Raw genomic sequence first — 16031 nt, forward strand, 5'->3', positions numbered from 1 at the left:
TGTATTCTTTATACAAGCTAAAATCTAACAGTGTTATTTCATAGTACAACAATGTGGGAAGCACATCACCTCTGCATCCAATCCCCTCATATTTCTCCAGCATTTTAAGCTGTTATCGAATATGCCTGTGTTTCAGGTTTCACCTTTAGCACCCCATCCTCTGCACCTCTGCTCTATGACTCAGGTACAATCACACAGTGCGGGAATAAACAACATCATCAGCAACAATGGCAGATGACAAGAAGTGTCAAAATGACACCTACACATGCAATGATTGATAAGCGTGACAAATGAACACAACATTCATTAACCCGATAGCCGGCAATGTCTGTTCTGCCTAGGGGAAGATGAGCACAAACAGGAAGAGGGGAGGGAGAAGGTGGGTTGGGACTACAGGCATATAGAGGAGGAAACTAAGACAGAGAAAAAAGGGGGAGAAAATCTTCCTCCGGGCCTAAGCTGAGGTGGGTTTAGGGGATAACAGATTGACCAATTAAGCAGAAGGAGTCCTCAGAAAATTGGAGAGTGTCAGCTTGGCCCTTTCAATGAAGATTACTTTAATCTAGCACATGAAAAAAATAAGTTAAATCCAGAATTGCCTTTTGGTCAAGTATTAAACCTTAACTGATATCATGACGCGTGTTTGTGTGAGAGTTTTGCATTGATACATAGTGGAGAAAGAGCATTTATACAACAATTCTATTGCATTTCGAGAAAAAAAAGCATTATATGGAAATATATGAAAATGTCTTGTATAAATCTGATGACTGCACATCCAAAACTTTAGTCTTATTAATACAACGCAAACACTTTTTGATTTTCTTTGTAGCTCTTTAGTCTGTTGGAGACTATTGGCTTAGAATATATCCACTAAGGTTGTTGTTGAGTAAGGTCTTATCACATGTATTTTATCTCCCCATGAATGTTGGCATATCTCAGAACATTTCTTATGAGAACTAAACATAAAGAAATGACGTAAAATTTGGGAACCATAAAGAGTATCAATTTCACAGTATATGTTATATGAGTAAGAGTGTAAAAGTTCATGCTCAGCTACGTCTGGCTTTGATGTATTATTTTTTAATGCTTAAAGATCTGTAAATGATTAATATACAATTTATGTTTGGCCCTACAAAGTTAAATAATAAATAGCTGAAAGAATTCTTAACTAGGTAAACGTGTGACTGTTTAGAATCTTGAGGTGAGCTTCCCTTGTGCAGACAGAGCGTCTGCACATCGTAGCATGAAGTACATACATTGTCGAAGTTGTAGATTTGCTGGTGATCAAATTGAGTATTCCAAAGTGTGCAATGCATGGTAAGGTGATGCATTTGCATCTTTCGTTCAACCTGCAGACTTTTCCTTAGATTTGTTTTTGTGGTTAGCTATTTCAAAATATACTGTTAAGGTAGAACAATTAAAATTCAGAATGGGGACCCCGGATAACTATAGAAGGGGTATGAATGTTTATTTTTTATTTTATTTTTTTTGTACAATGCAGGTTAAAATTACAAGAATGTGTGGAGAATTAACTGTGTTTGAGTGGCTTGGATAACTACAACCAGCTGGGTCAGACTGGACAGGATGATAGCAGATAACTGGCCGTCTTATTTGTCTTCCCTCGCACACCAGCAGGCAGAGAGAGAAGATGGTTCCCTAAGTGCACATTGTTTTGAATAGTGCCCAGACAATGCATATTGATAATGAAGTGCATCAATGGAGTATCTATTGCCGAATGCAAGACGACTACTGTACACACTAAGTCACAGATGCCACAGATAATCAGAAATCTGCTTGTAAATCCCGAATTTCTGCTGAACACAAAAAATGCCTGGGTTTGTGTTTGGGGATGTTTTCTTCATGAACTGCAGTTTTTCAGCTAGATAAAACTATTTGTATCAAAGTCAACACCTTTCTCTTGGTAAAATGTGCACATAGTGTTTTTTTCCTAGATGAATTGCCTTTATGAAAAACCAATCGTCTCTTTTGTTTGACTTTTGTTGTCCCCTGGTAGAAGAGCAAGTGCTCAAACTAACAAAAGGGGGAATGTTTTGTCATTATAACAAGTCATGCACAACCCTATTTTGGTAACTTTATGCAACCATCAAGAGCAGTGATTGACAAGCATCTGAACTAACATCTGAGGCTTTAAGCCAAAGAAAGACAATTACTGATTATAAAGTAGCCAAAATGTTATGTTAAAGTAGCAGCACTACATAAAATCGACTTTTTTGAGCTTCACATCATGTTATAATGTTACTCCGTCCGTGTTGCATTAATTCCTTCATGCATGTCTGACAAATCCTTTAATCTCACATGGTAACCATTCAACTGTGCAAAACAAAAAAAATCAATGGAACCAAGCACCACCTTTGGGGCACAGCTCCTCCTCTGAGCTGTAGATTTTAAGTTTTGGAGTTTCTGCCTCACAAAGCACCCCCTGTCACTCTCTACTTCTTCAGAATATAGTGGCAGCAACAATTAGCAAACACCTGGTGGAACTGCGTGTCTTCTGAGCTCAACATATGGACTACTTCTCAGTGCAATGCTGGTAAAAACGTTGTTAAAAGGTTAATAGAGGAGCGATGTTTTGACTCCTGAAGGCAGAGTGTTGGAAAGAGCAGAATCTTCTTAAAGAGACAAAGACCCAAATTCAGGCTGATAAATTACAAAGTCAAATTTCTTTTTAGTCATATGGGAAATATACAGTATTTTTAGAACAATTTAAAATACCACTGTTACTTGATTGTGCTACAAAATAGCACTAAGTGTACATAATACTGCCCCTCTAATACTTTTATGGCAGCAACATACATTTTTGGTGTCTCTCTGTAAATATGACATTTTATTCTTTAAATAATGGATATGTATATGATTTGATAATTCTACAGGAACAGCAGAAATGTGCGTGACAATTTAACCTCATCACTAACTTATTTATGTGCAACATGTTTAATGTAATGAAGTGTATTACCTCACTAGGTACAAGACTGTTATTTTGAACATAAAAAAGTACATCTAAGTTTGACTGCTCTAGACTATTACCAGTCAGCCCCCTGCAGTCAGCCGGCATCAATCATCCAGTTCTCTGTGTCAGAAACCCCTACTGTGTGTCAAAGAACTGACTGTTCAAAGTTATACAGTTTGATCTGAAGGACTATGCTGTTTAAGGAACAACTCTAAAAACCTAAAGCAGGAGAAACACGAGAACAAGATAAAAAGACAAATGACTGCAACAAGCATGGTCTTAAAGATATTCTAATAAGAAACAGGGTTCACTGGTACACTGGCTTTGTTTATGTAAACTGAAAATAAAATACTGACAATACTGTAATTCAATGAGAAAAAGGCAAAGTTATAATACACCTATTTCATGAGAAACTACGGCATGCTCCACTTTATATATATATCGCTGGTGTGCCCTTCTTATCTGAGCTATAGCTCAATAATATTGGCTTGCAGAAAATGAATTTACAGCATGATACTAATAGCATCTTTATCCAAGGCTGTAACAATGTACTTGGAATGCACCTAGACTTTGTGGAAAAAACATATGCATATATGCAGGGTCATAGATCATGTTTTACAGTGACAATAATCAAAGACTGAAGTGCGACAAGTAAGATAAGTAGCACGTAGCGGCTAAAAGACAACGCAGATAACAACATCAAGCTAATACAATCTGGAACGTAGCGGCAAAAGAAATCATCAGATCTGAACTTAAACTTAAAACATCAGCTGCTACATAAACATATTTTGTATTATTACTAAAGCAAATTGGTAGCACTGTTGCCTTGGAACAAGAAGGTCCTGGTTTGATTCCCAGCACGGAGTCTTTTTGCATGGAGTTTGCATGTTCTCCCTGTGCATGCGTGGGTTCTCTCCAGGTACTCTGGCTTCCTCCCACAGTCCAATAACACGACTGTCAGGTTGATTGGTTGATTCTCCTCAGGTATGGGTGTGGGTGTGTGCATGAATGACTGTTTATCCTGTCTGTCTCTGTGTTATCCTGCGATGGACTGGCGACCTGTCCAGGTACCCTGCCTCTTGCCTGCTGACTGCTAGAGATGGGCACCAGCACCCATTGCCATTAGCACGTTTGATACAGGATGAAACTTAAGCAAATGGCTAAACAGATTGCAAAATAAGTACATAGGTAAGTATGAAAGCAATTTCAACAGTTTAAAGAGCAACATTTCTCATAAGCCTACAGAAGTCATACTGATCTGAAATATGACAGGACACTTCAAAATAAACTGACTGGCAAGGACAATATGGATGATGACTAAATATAGTAATATGATCGCAAAAGCACAGCAAAGACGGAAGCCAAACAAATACAAAAGCAAAAGCAAGCAGCAAACTGTGACCTGATATCTGAACTGAAGCCTGACTGAGGAGAGAAACACGATTTACTGTTTACATCTTAATTAAACTGTCCAGAATGAGAAGCACAGACTGCGACAGGTCAGTGAGCCTTTGTAATGAAGAATGACTCAATTTATTAAGGGTCAGTCATTTTCTGATGACGTATATTTAACTATGCTATGTTGCTACTACAAAATGTAAAAGGCAACTTGTGAAGCAGACAAAAACAAAACTGAGACACACGAGAACATGGATTTGACGAATGCCTAAGTGCTCTGGTTTCAGGAATGGAATGGAAATAGCTTAAAGAACAACATCCACCCACATAGAGTAAACAGGTTTAGTTAAAGTTTGTTCTGTGTTCATGAAGGTACACAATGCACTGCAATTGTCTCTAACTCTTGTAATTTATGAACTGCAATTACATTTCCATTATATCTGAAACAGTTTGAGATTTTTTCAGAAACAAACAAGCTCCTCGGAGAAAAACTGCAGGTTCTCATTTATTCTGAATGACTGACAATGAAGTTAAGCGTAAACACAACTGCAGGAGCTGTAAATACAATGATCAAAACTGAACCTCTGTTTTGGCTATTTTTCCTCTTATTGGTTATAATCAAAGATCAGCACTTTGTTTTTTTTTTAAATAATCAAAACTAAGAACTTCCACTATTTTTTTTACTAAATACATAAACCAACACCATGTACTTTGATGCACTTCTGTTGAGTTTAATAAAAATCACATAAGATTTAGGGACAGATGCTCTGAGGCATCTGTCCCTAATGACAGATTAGGGACAGATCAGTTCTTAATAATAGATTAAGAACTGATGTTCTAAATCTATTATTATTATTATTTGATATTGTATGATTGTATAAATCATACAATATTGGAAACGTCATAAATTTCTTAAAAACTAGTATCAATAGTCGTCTCAAAACAACAGGCACATTTTAAAAAAGGTAATATTCACCTTATTTTGTGGCTGCAGATTGTTTTCTATGTAAACACAAAACAATATTAATCCTGTTTTAAACACAGAGATACACCCATTACTTTGACTGGTGCTCACAGATGTAGTTTGCTTTTCCTCTGCTAAAATAAACCAGTTTATGTTTCTACCAGCTTTTAATACAGTCAAAACGTAGTGCACCATCCCATGACAGATAGTTTAACTGCAGAAAACCCAATATTATCTCACAACATTCAATTACAATTTTATTTCAGTTTAAAAAAAGAAAACATTTGTGTGAATGCAAACATGACTAGTATTACATTGATTGGTGATATTTTTCATCCTCATTTCATAAAAAAAAACAAAAAAAAAACACCACAATGAGGGATAATAAGTGATTTTCCGAACAAATGCAATTAAATTATATTTGCACTGTCAAAGAGAGATCACTGGTTTTACCTACGTTCTTTTACTGAAACCAATTCTTACCTTATGTGTCAAAACTAGGTCTCTTAACATAAAAAAAAACAAACTCTCAAGCCCACAATTTGTGTTGCTATTTTAAACTCTAACAGCTCTAGATGGAAAAACCCAACTCTTTTCAGCTCATTGCGGGAGGCTCCAAGGTATTCCCAGCCAGACAAGATAAACAGTGCATCCAGTGAGTTTTTGGTCTGCACCTCAGAGCTCCCCCACTGCAGTGTAGGTACGAAAAACCTCCAAATGCTCAGGTGGAATCCTTATCAAATGCACAAACTGCCTCAACTGACTCAATTTAATTTAGGGGAGCAGTGACTCTACTCCAACCTCAGGCCGCCCTAAGGAGGAAGCTAATTTCAGCCACTTATATCGGGAATCTCAGTCCTTTGGTCAGAATCCATATCTCAAGGCCATAGATGAAAGTCAGAATCTAAACCGATTGTATGTTATCCATCTCCTGATCCATTCTAAGCATCCACACCAGGAAAGTCCTTTGGTCCACTTGTTTGGTCCAGACCATGAGTGCACTTTATTTCTTTTTCGCTTGGTGTGGTTTGATTTCACATTGTGCTTGTTTGCAAGTGGACTATAACTTTTCCAACAATGCCACAGAGGTGATGATCATTGCAAACATTGGAAAAAAATGACAGAGCAGAGCGCATGTGCTATTTCTTATTTCGGAACGGTGTTTGCAAATCTGTGCTGCTGAATGAGACAAGACGTTCTGCATGTTCTGACCCACAACATGTGGTCAGCAGTATCACTAATCAGAATATGGTAGATGACCCACAACATGTGGTCAGCAGTATCACTAATCAGAATATGGTAGATCAGGTATGATTTCAGCAAAATCAATACAAGCAGCTGTCACATTAACAACACTAAGGAGCTCATTTTTACCAAGATGTCCACCAACAATGGCTCGTGAAATCCAAAAGATGCTATTTCTTGTAGATGGTTTGGACAGAGGCAGAACTGTATTCATGTACATTTGGACCACCTCAAAAAGTGGGTCTCGGTCCAGTTGTTTGGCCCACACCAGATTCACTTGAGTGTATTCACAACAGAACAAAAGGTCCGGATCACCGGAGGAAGATAACTTGGTTGTTTTAAAGTGGACCAAATTCGTCAGCTGTGAATACGCCTTAAATCACTAATGAACAAATTAAAATAATTGATCTCCTTCTCTGAAGCAGGTACCAATCCCTGACCTGCTGTGAGCAATCCACCCTGCTGCGCATACTAAAGGTCATGACTTGAAGATGCCAACAGAACCAGATCATCAGTGTCTCCTAACCGTCTCATGGAGAGTGTCTAAGGTTCCCACATTAGACACTGTTCTCCTCAGGACCTTCAGATTCTTTCCACAAACAAAGACCACAAAAAAGTCTATGACAAAGGACAGCCCAATCTTCACTCGGAAGATGTAGAATTTTGTGCCAAAGACCCAAGCATGACTCACGGTTTGATTATTGAAGGATCAGACAAACGGCTCCTTAAAAAGAACCAAAGGATCCCATATGTCTGTAACACATTTTGCTAAATATTTCAAAAAAACAAGATCGTAAGCTTCTTCAGAATGGCAGGGGGCCTGGGCAGCCAATCCCCATTAACAATACCACGGGTTTAACATTTGGTCCACTGTTGCACGACCAGGATGAAAGCTGTTGCACGACCAGGATGAAAGCTAAACTTTTCCTCTCAAATCCAAGGTTTAACAATTGGTTAGATCCTCCTTTCCGGCACTCAGGGATAAGCTTTTTCAGCGAGGCTGATCCCTCAGTAGTAGGAACATACATTTTGGGACCCTTACTTAAAATTCACCTCAATACATCATGAGCTATAAAATATGCATGTTTCTTTCCTCCCTTTGCATCTTGATAATCAGTAGCTGTTGACTCATTCTAAAGCATCAATTCAAATTCACCTGTGACTAAATTTGCCCCTGGGTTTTTATTATATGACTTGTTGTGGTGGCCGGGTGCTCCTTGGTGACTGCTTGCCATTTCTTGTTAAGAGCGACATCAGAACTGGCCTCTCTTCCATTAGTGCAGATCATGAGAGAGAAACTGAGATCATGAGAGAGAAAAGCGAGCAATGCATCAGATTGTGTGGATGTTTGACAGAAAAGCAGAATGACAGGGAGGAAGAATGAACGACAGGGGAGAAAGAGAGAGGAAAAGGAGCGACAGGAGTGTGTGAGATAAGAAAATCAGACACAGCCATGATAGAGAGAACGACAGAGAGATAAAAAGGAATAGAAGAGCGAGAGAAGTTGGGGGTGGCAACTCAGGAAGCTGCCTCCTCTACCCATTCTCAGGGTTTTCTTTTTTCACTACTCTGCCTTTGAGCTCTTGCTAGTGTCACATTAAGATCATCCATTTGAGAATCAGAGAGAGGCCTTTGATGTTCTTTGTGCATACACAAACAGGGGAATGGAACGCTCCTTTGACAATAGCCAACTCTACAGACATTTTTTTTTTCTGTTCTCAGTCTCTGGCCTGATAGGGACAATGTTACCATCAGAGGGAGCATCACAAACTGGTGAATATTTTAATTTACCTGTTCATATTTCATCACTGAATACATTAAAATAAATTATTTTACCCAGCCACATTCTGAAACACTGTACCCAATTCCCTTTACTGTTGCTGTCTTTCTTAGCTGTTCAAATGGCACAGCAGGTGGACAAAATAATGAAACAATCTGACAATGCAGGGATTTAACACACCAAGCAAACATACAGTTTTGGGCTGCAAGCAAAATAAATAGTTGAGAAGTTCATGAATGTATAAGCATATGTATTAGTGGGTGGACATGTTCTTTGAGTCTCCAAAGTGTTCACTAAAATGATAATAGCAATATTTTAGATGCTTAAATCTTAAATACATTGTAAGTGTTCAGAGCCAAAAGTAAAACCAAAAATTAAGTTGTAAGTATTTTTAAATGTTAATAGACTAATGGCATTTAAAATGTCAGAGTACTCCAGGTTAGGTGATGCTAAACAGGGCCTGGACCCCTGCAATGTTTATTTATTTCACAAAAAAGACATAAAAAGGGATTGTATGTGTTTAATCCTATGAGCCAATGTAGAAAGTCAAGGACATCTGTCTGCTAGAATTGTCAAATACTTGACATTCCTTTATAAGTAACTTAATGGACTTGTTTTCACCACCATGGTTAGAGATGCATACACACGCACATGCACGCACACACGCACGCACGCACGCACGCACACACACACACACACACACACACACCTAACCTCTCTTGCAGCAGCTCACCTGAACAATCACAGCTTAAAATGAAACATAAGCACATGTGCTGGATGTTTAAAACTACAGTAGCACAACTAGACCATGTTTAGTTGAAAAGGAAAAATGTTATTTGGAGGTAGTTTACTTAAGGGGCTACAAACAGGGAAACCCAAAGGATGACAAAGCAAAGATGTAAGCTGTGACCATTATTGATAGAGGAGTAGGATTACAAACTTGGTGAATTATGAATTACTGTTATTTGTTTAAACATTAGCAACTGGTTACAAGCCCAATAATGAGTCCTTTCCTCAAGCAGATCCAAATGTATGCAGGCAGCTTGTTTCACTATGATAAACATACGAGGCGCTCAACATGTTAAAGGTATAGGACGATGAAAGGCTGCTTTCATGCTATGCAGCATAAACAAATGGTGTCAAAAAAAACTCAGACTAGATTGAAAGTGACAAAAGACAATGAGAAACACAATGTAGCATGTTAACTCACACTGTTTTAGTTTATATTAACACATTTGCATCAACATGAACCTTGTCTACACTGTTACAAAACCCATTTCTTCAAATTCCATTTAAAAATACAAGGTACACTCAGGTCTTACCTTGTGTCCTGTTTTACAAGGAAGAATTTTAAATATGTTATTTTGATAAAGTCATGTTTGATTAACTGATGACATGATATGGACTCTTTTGAATGGGGTTGCCAGTACGAAATCTATAATGTGTATTATCTATATCATTCAAAAGTAAATCAATATAGCTGCTAAAATTGTAGTTGCTTGCAACAATAACTGTTGTTTTTGTTGTTCAACTTTTTTCAATATTATACTTAACGTTTTTATTGTGCTTCCTGGAACTTCGGAAGAGACAAGCCTCTCTTTAAGCAGCCACTGATCAAATCTAACTAACCAGTAAAGCATTCATAGCTGATGTCAATGCAAACCACAGAGGTACAGCACAATAAATAAATTTTATCTCCAGATCCCGGTGAGTTGCACAAACCTCTTAATCTCTATATCACACCACCAAGACGAGAAGAAGGCCAACACTTGCAGGTATTGACTATCACAGCTCTGTCACCGTCTTGCTTGGTGGTACATCATACAATCCTATATTGCTTTATTAATCCCAAAGGGAATATAGACACAGGAGTTCTCATAGTCTAAGCTTCTTCATGAAATAATCACAGATAAGAAGAACTGTAAGCAGGAAGGACCTCTTGTGGTTGTCTGTGCTGTGCCTCCTTTGACTGAATTAATTTTTTTTTCTAAGTTACAGTGGTGAACAGTAACTTCTGTTTATGTTTGTACACATGAAAACTGCATTTTTGGTGAGAAAATGATCATGTCAAGATTTTTAAAAACTCTACTTGCGATGCTTTAATGTAGACTAGACATCCACAGGTTTCATAATTAAATGAATTATAATATGGATGTGCACACTGTTGTTTAGTGGCTGAGAGAAAAGGGTAAATAGTGTAAAAGTAAGAACAAACTACACTTGTTTCAGAGAAAGGTTTTCCTAGAATGCTCTAGTCATCTTTGGAATTTTCTTCTTTAGAACTGAAAAAAATATATTGTAGCATATGCTAACAAATCCAGTATGCTTGTGATTACTCACTGTAGAAGAATTCTCTTAGTCAGCACATGCCTATGATGGCCTGAAGGAAGATTATTTTCATAACTAGACTTCTGCAAATACTTTTTACACTTATCTGAATCTCTGTGTGAAAAAAATAAATAAAAAATTGCTTTCAAGCACTTTATATGAGTAGGAAACCGTTAGAGCAATCAATGTCAATAGGAGCACTTCTTGCTCTGCTGTCTGCTTAAACTGCAAAAACTGTTACTGATCATCTCCATTTCACTGTATTTCAGTGAGTCAGAAATTCTCATTAATGCTCTAGAGGTGCATGCGTTTAATCTGATTTCAATTCAGTGGAGTGCTGCGAGTAATATCAGCTCTCATGTCTCAATATATTTTTCCTTGAAACAAGAATTTGCTAACAAATTTAAACCTCCTAAATTTTTCAACTAAATTCCCTTGGATAATTCGAGAAACTGCAGTGCAGATGTGGAATGCAGATTTTCCGACAGTGTGAGTTATGTTGGGCCGGAAGATCAAGTTAAGTAGCTTGTGCTGTCGGGCGTTATGAGACTGTTCGCAAACTCTAAGAGTCAGGGCTGCAGGGGTGATGTTCAGAGCATTGATTTTGTGCAGAGCCACAATGACAGAAAGCTGAGGATAACACCTGCCTCAGCAGTGACCACTTTACACCTGGTGGTTTTTACAGACTTTCATCAGGGGCAGCAGGGATCTGCTGCTGATGGAAGAGAATCTGACAAACTTTGAGCACAGGTTTATTGCTTTACAGGAAAAAGCTATTTTTGTTTCATTAATCAGGATGGAGAATTACAATCACCATTACAAACTCTCTACGGTACTATCATTTTTTGTACATTAAAAACTCCTTTCGTGCTGTACCTCGGCTCCATTGTTTCTTGTTTTTCATTTTTACCTCTGATGTTAAGTATCAGGCTGTGTCCTGTGTGGACCTGTGATTTCCTTTGATTTTGCTGATAAATAACCTCAATCAGCACTGAAATGACTGCCATGTAAGAGACGGGTGACTAATCCCAGGAGAAGTGCTGTGAGGCTCTTGCAGTTTCCAGCTGAACTCAGTGAACGTCACCTGATTTCAAAATAAAGAACAAACCTAACAGTTACATGTTTTCACAAAAAAAAAAAAAAAAAAAAAACATACCACCTCTTCATTGGGTAATGCTCCTGCTACATTATGAACCATTTGCATTTTAGTACACTTTAATTCAAAAGTGTATTGATATACACTTGTAAATTACAAAACTAATCATTTTGCAATAAAATACTTTTTAGGTTTCTAAATATGGTTTTCCCCTTATTTTTGAATGCTGACTTCCAAATTAATAAGAGGAAAAATATACAAATCCTCTTACATGCCTCCACTATAAACACATTGCTTACTTTTGAAGTCTAGAATAATATTCATCTACAACACAGCGCTACATGACACAAATAAAAGCCAAATCTCCAGTTCTGATAAAAAAGCATGAAGTAAAAGATGCAAAGGAAAGTCTGGGGAAAGATGCTGACCTGCAGAGCAACATGTTATTTGTGTATCAATGCAATGTAATTTAAGTATGTACAGGAAAGCTCCTGGAAAAATTGCGGTGAGAAATCATTGCTGTATTTTTGTTTGAATTACAACTGTGTATCCATAAATCTCTTCAAACTAACTCATCGTATTGTTGTTTTGAACATTTTTGCTGTCTGTGTTGTGGTATTAGCAAATATTCTCCTATTTATTTTCTTGCATTTGTGCAAGAATGCTTTTTCAGCCACGATAAATGAAAGCCCAGCGCAGCACAGATGCTCCTGCAGCATGGCTTCTGATGTTTTGGCCCTTTTTGAACTCAGAGCTTTGAAAATTATAAAAGGCTCGACTCCCAGACATTTTTTAAAATAAATCTGAACCACACTACTTAGCCTTGATTTTACCAGTTATAACCTTTGCAGTCATGTGCATAATTCTGATGTCATTACACCAAAGTAAATTTTTGCTTTCAGGTGGTGTTTTCAACCATTACACATGCAGATGAAGACTTTCAAAGCAGACACCCACGCAGACTCTGCAACCACAGCAGACAACAAATTTTGGAAGAAAAAAAAAAAACAATAAAAAAAAACTAAACTAAACTAAACAAAACAAAAACATTTAAGCTTAACTGCTAGTACGTCCGTATCCAGTGGCTGCTCTGGTTTAGCTGGGTTTGCAGTAAATATAAAGAAAGCACTTGAGAGGCGATACTTTCAGGCCTATGTCGCTTCCACCACTCCACTCAGCCAAGAACAAGTGGAATGACAACTTACGAATAAGAGGCACGCTGGCGTTGGCCCTCCCCAGCTTGTTGATGGCGACGCACGTGTAGTTCCCGTAACGATCCTCTGTCATGTTGGTCACTGTGAGGACTGATCTGGAGCTGACGTTCTTGATGTCGATACCGTGTCCCCTAATGATCCTGAAAAGACCAATGTAAATGTGACAAACGAGGCTTCGATTTCTCACCTGCTACAAAAACGCTTGGAGTAGGAAAAGAGGCAAGAGGCAAGAATGGAGCAAATGTCATCTTAAGTGGATCTCCATCATTACCACGCTCTTCAGCGCATCTATTTATTTCATCGTGTCTGCTTTGGAGAGACGCTTTTTGAAGGACTGTGACAAGAGTGGAAAGAACCGGAGGAGAAGCAGCGGGGCGCAACTTGACATTTTACTGGGTTTTGTTGCAGGTGCACATGATTACAGCAAGCAGTTACAACCAGATATGTACATGTAATGTATAAAAAAAAAGAACTTATTTCCTCACTGTGTTATATTTAATCAGGCCAGTTATTTACCATTTCTATTTGATAAAGAAAGAAAGAGATAGTCTTTCAAGTAATTTTATTAAGTAACTGTTATGATTGCCTTGTAAACAGATTTGGGTCAAACATTTTGCGGTTCCTTCCACAAGCTTCTCACAACAGTTTGCTGAAGTTTTAGTCAATTCCTCCTTAACTGAGCGAGGTATGAAGGCTGCCTTGCTCACACACATTTTCACCTCTGCTTTAACAACTTCATTTTTCCTTCAAATCTAACAGCAGACTAACAGACATTCGCACCAAAATTAACACGGTGTGTTCTTGGTAATTCTGGCATAGAATGGAAAAATGTTTCCTTAGATTTACTGTGAGACAGCGAAGAAAAATGAAGATTATACGTCTTTTTATGCAGCGTTTGTAAATATCTGGCTTCGACAGCTGGATTCAAGGTATTTGTACTTTGATGGCGGTAATCTTTAACAGTCTGAAAGATTAAACATGACTCCATTAACGCACATGCTACTGATTTTAATCCGATTATTTTAGTTCATTTTGAAGTTAACTTATTCCTAACTCTGAAAATCCTCCAAACTTTGCCTTCACTGTGACCTCCCGGGAGCTATGGCTTGGCTCAAGCTGGTTTGTAAGGCAGTCTGAGCCAAAACTCTACGTGTGACCTTGTTTCCAACAATATCCTCAAAATTTGTTGTTGCCTCACTGCTTGCGACCTCTTCAAAGTTTACCTTGACGCTCTCTGAAAATCTCAGCATGTGTTTCACACCATTACTAGCTTAACATCAGACCAGTCAATGCTTCCCCCTGTCATGGTGAAAGAAAGCTCCCCACCCCGACAGATGTACACATAAACACTCGCCCACTTCCACTCAAAGAATGAAAGCAATGACACAACAAGAGAAACGTTTACTTGTCAAAACTGTCACAATAAGTCTGATGCAGACAAACTAAAAGGAGAGCTGCACAAAGCGGAGCTGAAACACAGCTTTTACTTCGTGTGCACAATGAACGTGCCATGAAGAAATCTGAACTCTGTGCCTCAGACCTCTCACTACAGCTCTGGTTGTGATTACAAGTGGAAGAAGAAATCACAATTTAGCCATGTGAAAAGTCACAGAAGGAACGAGTCCTTGAATTAAGAAAAGACCAGAATTATGCCAACTTGCCTCCTTAGCAATTTGAATAAATTGAATCCACCCCATAATTACAATTAGCACAGTGTGAGCTGATGACTGAAATTGTGCTCACCAGGAGTGGGTAAATGATGGGTAATGGGTATAATTTGATTTTTAAATTCAAGAACTAACACTTGAATCTAGACTGATTGATGTATGTGTCACAAATGAGTTAAGCCAGTTGCCTGCAAATATTTTATCAGAATGCAAGGTAAGAAAAAGCATGACTCCTGCTGGAGCGTTTTAGTGGGCTGTCCCCAGAGGCATGAGAAATGGGATGACAAAGAAAAGCATTATTTTTGGGGAACAAACAAAACAAAGAAAACAAGCACAAACATATCTTATGCTGTGCTCTGGTTGTAGCTGCTATTGGGAAATTCCAACTTCCCAGTCAGAAAAGTAAACCAAAATGCCCTCACTGAAGTCAGATTTCCCACAGGGAAAGTGGGAGCAACTCTGACTACTCCCAGTTATGTCTTCATTCGCTGACTTCACATTTCAAAATGGCCACTCACTGAGTCAGCTGTGGTGGAAGCATGTTCATTTCACAAGACATATATGTAAAAGTGTGTCTATAATCAATGTTAAATGCTGTGCCTCAATACCAACATGAACAAATTAAAAGGGGCATATGCTTATGGAAAGTAAAGCTGAGAGGCAGCAGCAGTTGGAAATTAAACATTGATAAATTACAGCACAGCTTAGTTAAAAATCTTTACTAAGCTGTGCTATATATATATATATATATAATATATATATATATATATATATAGTTCCAATAAATGTTATCAAAATTGCATACCTTTCAAGACTAACATTTCTACAGTTCTCAGTCATATTTTATACAATACTTAACTATGCAGATTTCCCTTTACAATGGTTAGACTTTAAACAAGGAACATGCAAAACCCAGGAACTGAATTTATAGGTAGATGGAAAGATATAACTTTTACACAGTGGAAACATGAATGGTTTTCCATTCTAAATATACAATTGAAATTACAGATACTTCGAAACTTTTTCAAACTCTTGTCAGAGCTCTGGACACAGAATGGACTTTTTTTTCTTACATATGGACTCTCAAATAAATCATGCGTTTCATAAAAAGAGTTGCCAGCAAAATTGAATCAAAATGAGATGTGACAAATTGAAGATACACATTTCAATTTTATATAAATTATTGTAAAATTTCTGCATTTACTTTTAGTTTTGTCTGTAAAAACAGAAAAACAGTATTAAGTGTTTTTTTTTTTCATATGTTTCAAAACTAGGAAAAGGATAAAGCCAAACCTTCCAAGACCATATATTAAATTGATAAACTGCATGTTACCAGATAGCAAACCCTTTAGTTAGACACTGCACCATGAT

The 16031-nt window shown here is 37.7% G+C and overlaps 1 protein-coding gene across 2 annotated transcripts in view; it reads right to left on the minus strand.

Moving 5' to 3' along the window:
* negr1 (neuronal growth regulator 1) overlaps positions 1 to 16031 on the minus strand; it is a 174465-nt gene that overhangs the window by 38692 nt on the left and 119742 nt on the right. For both annotated transcript variants that reach the window (XM_008408103.3, XM_008408104.3), the window contains exon 6: positions 12985 to 13133. In XM_008408103.3, the coding sequence (XP_008406325.1) occupies positions 12985 to 13133 (149 nt within the window). The remainder of the gene's footprint in view (positions 1 to 12984; positions 13134 to 16031) is intronic.

Source organism: Poecilia reticulata, chromosome 4 (genome assembly GCF_904066995.2).
Source record: "Poecilia reticulata chromosome 4, P_reticulata-male-v2, whole genome shotgun sequence".
Classification (NCBI taxonomy): Eukaryota; Metazoa; Chordata; class Actinopteri; order Cyprinodontiformes; family Poeciliidae; genus Poecilia; species Poecilia reticulata.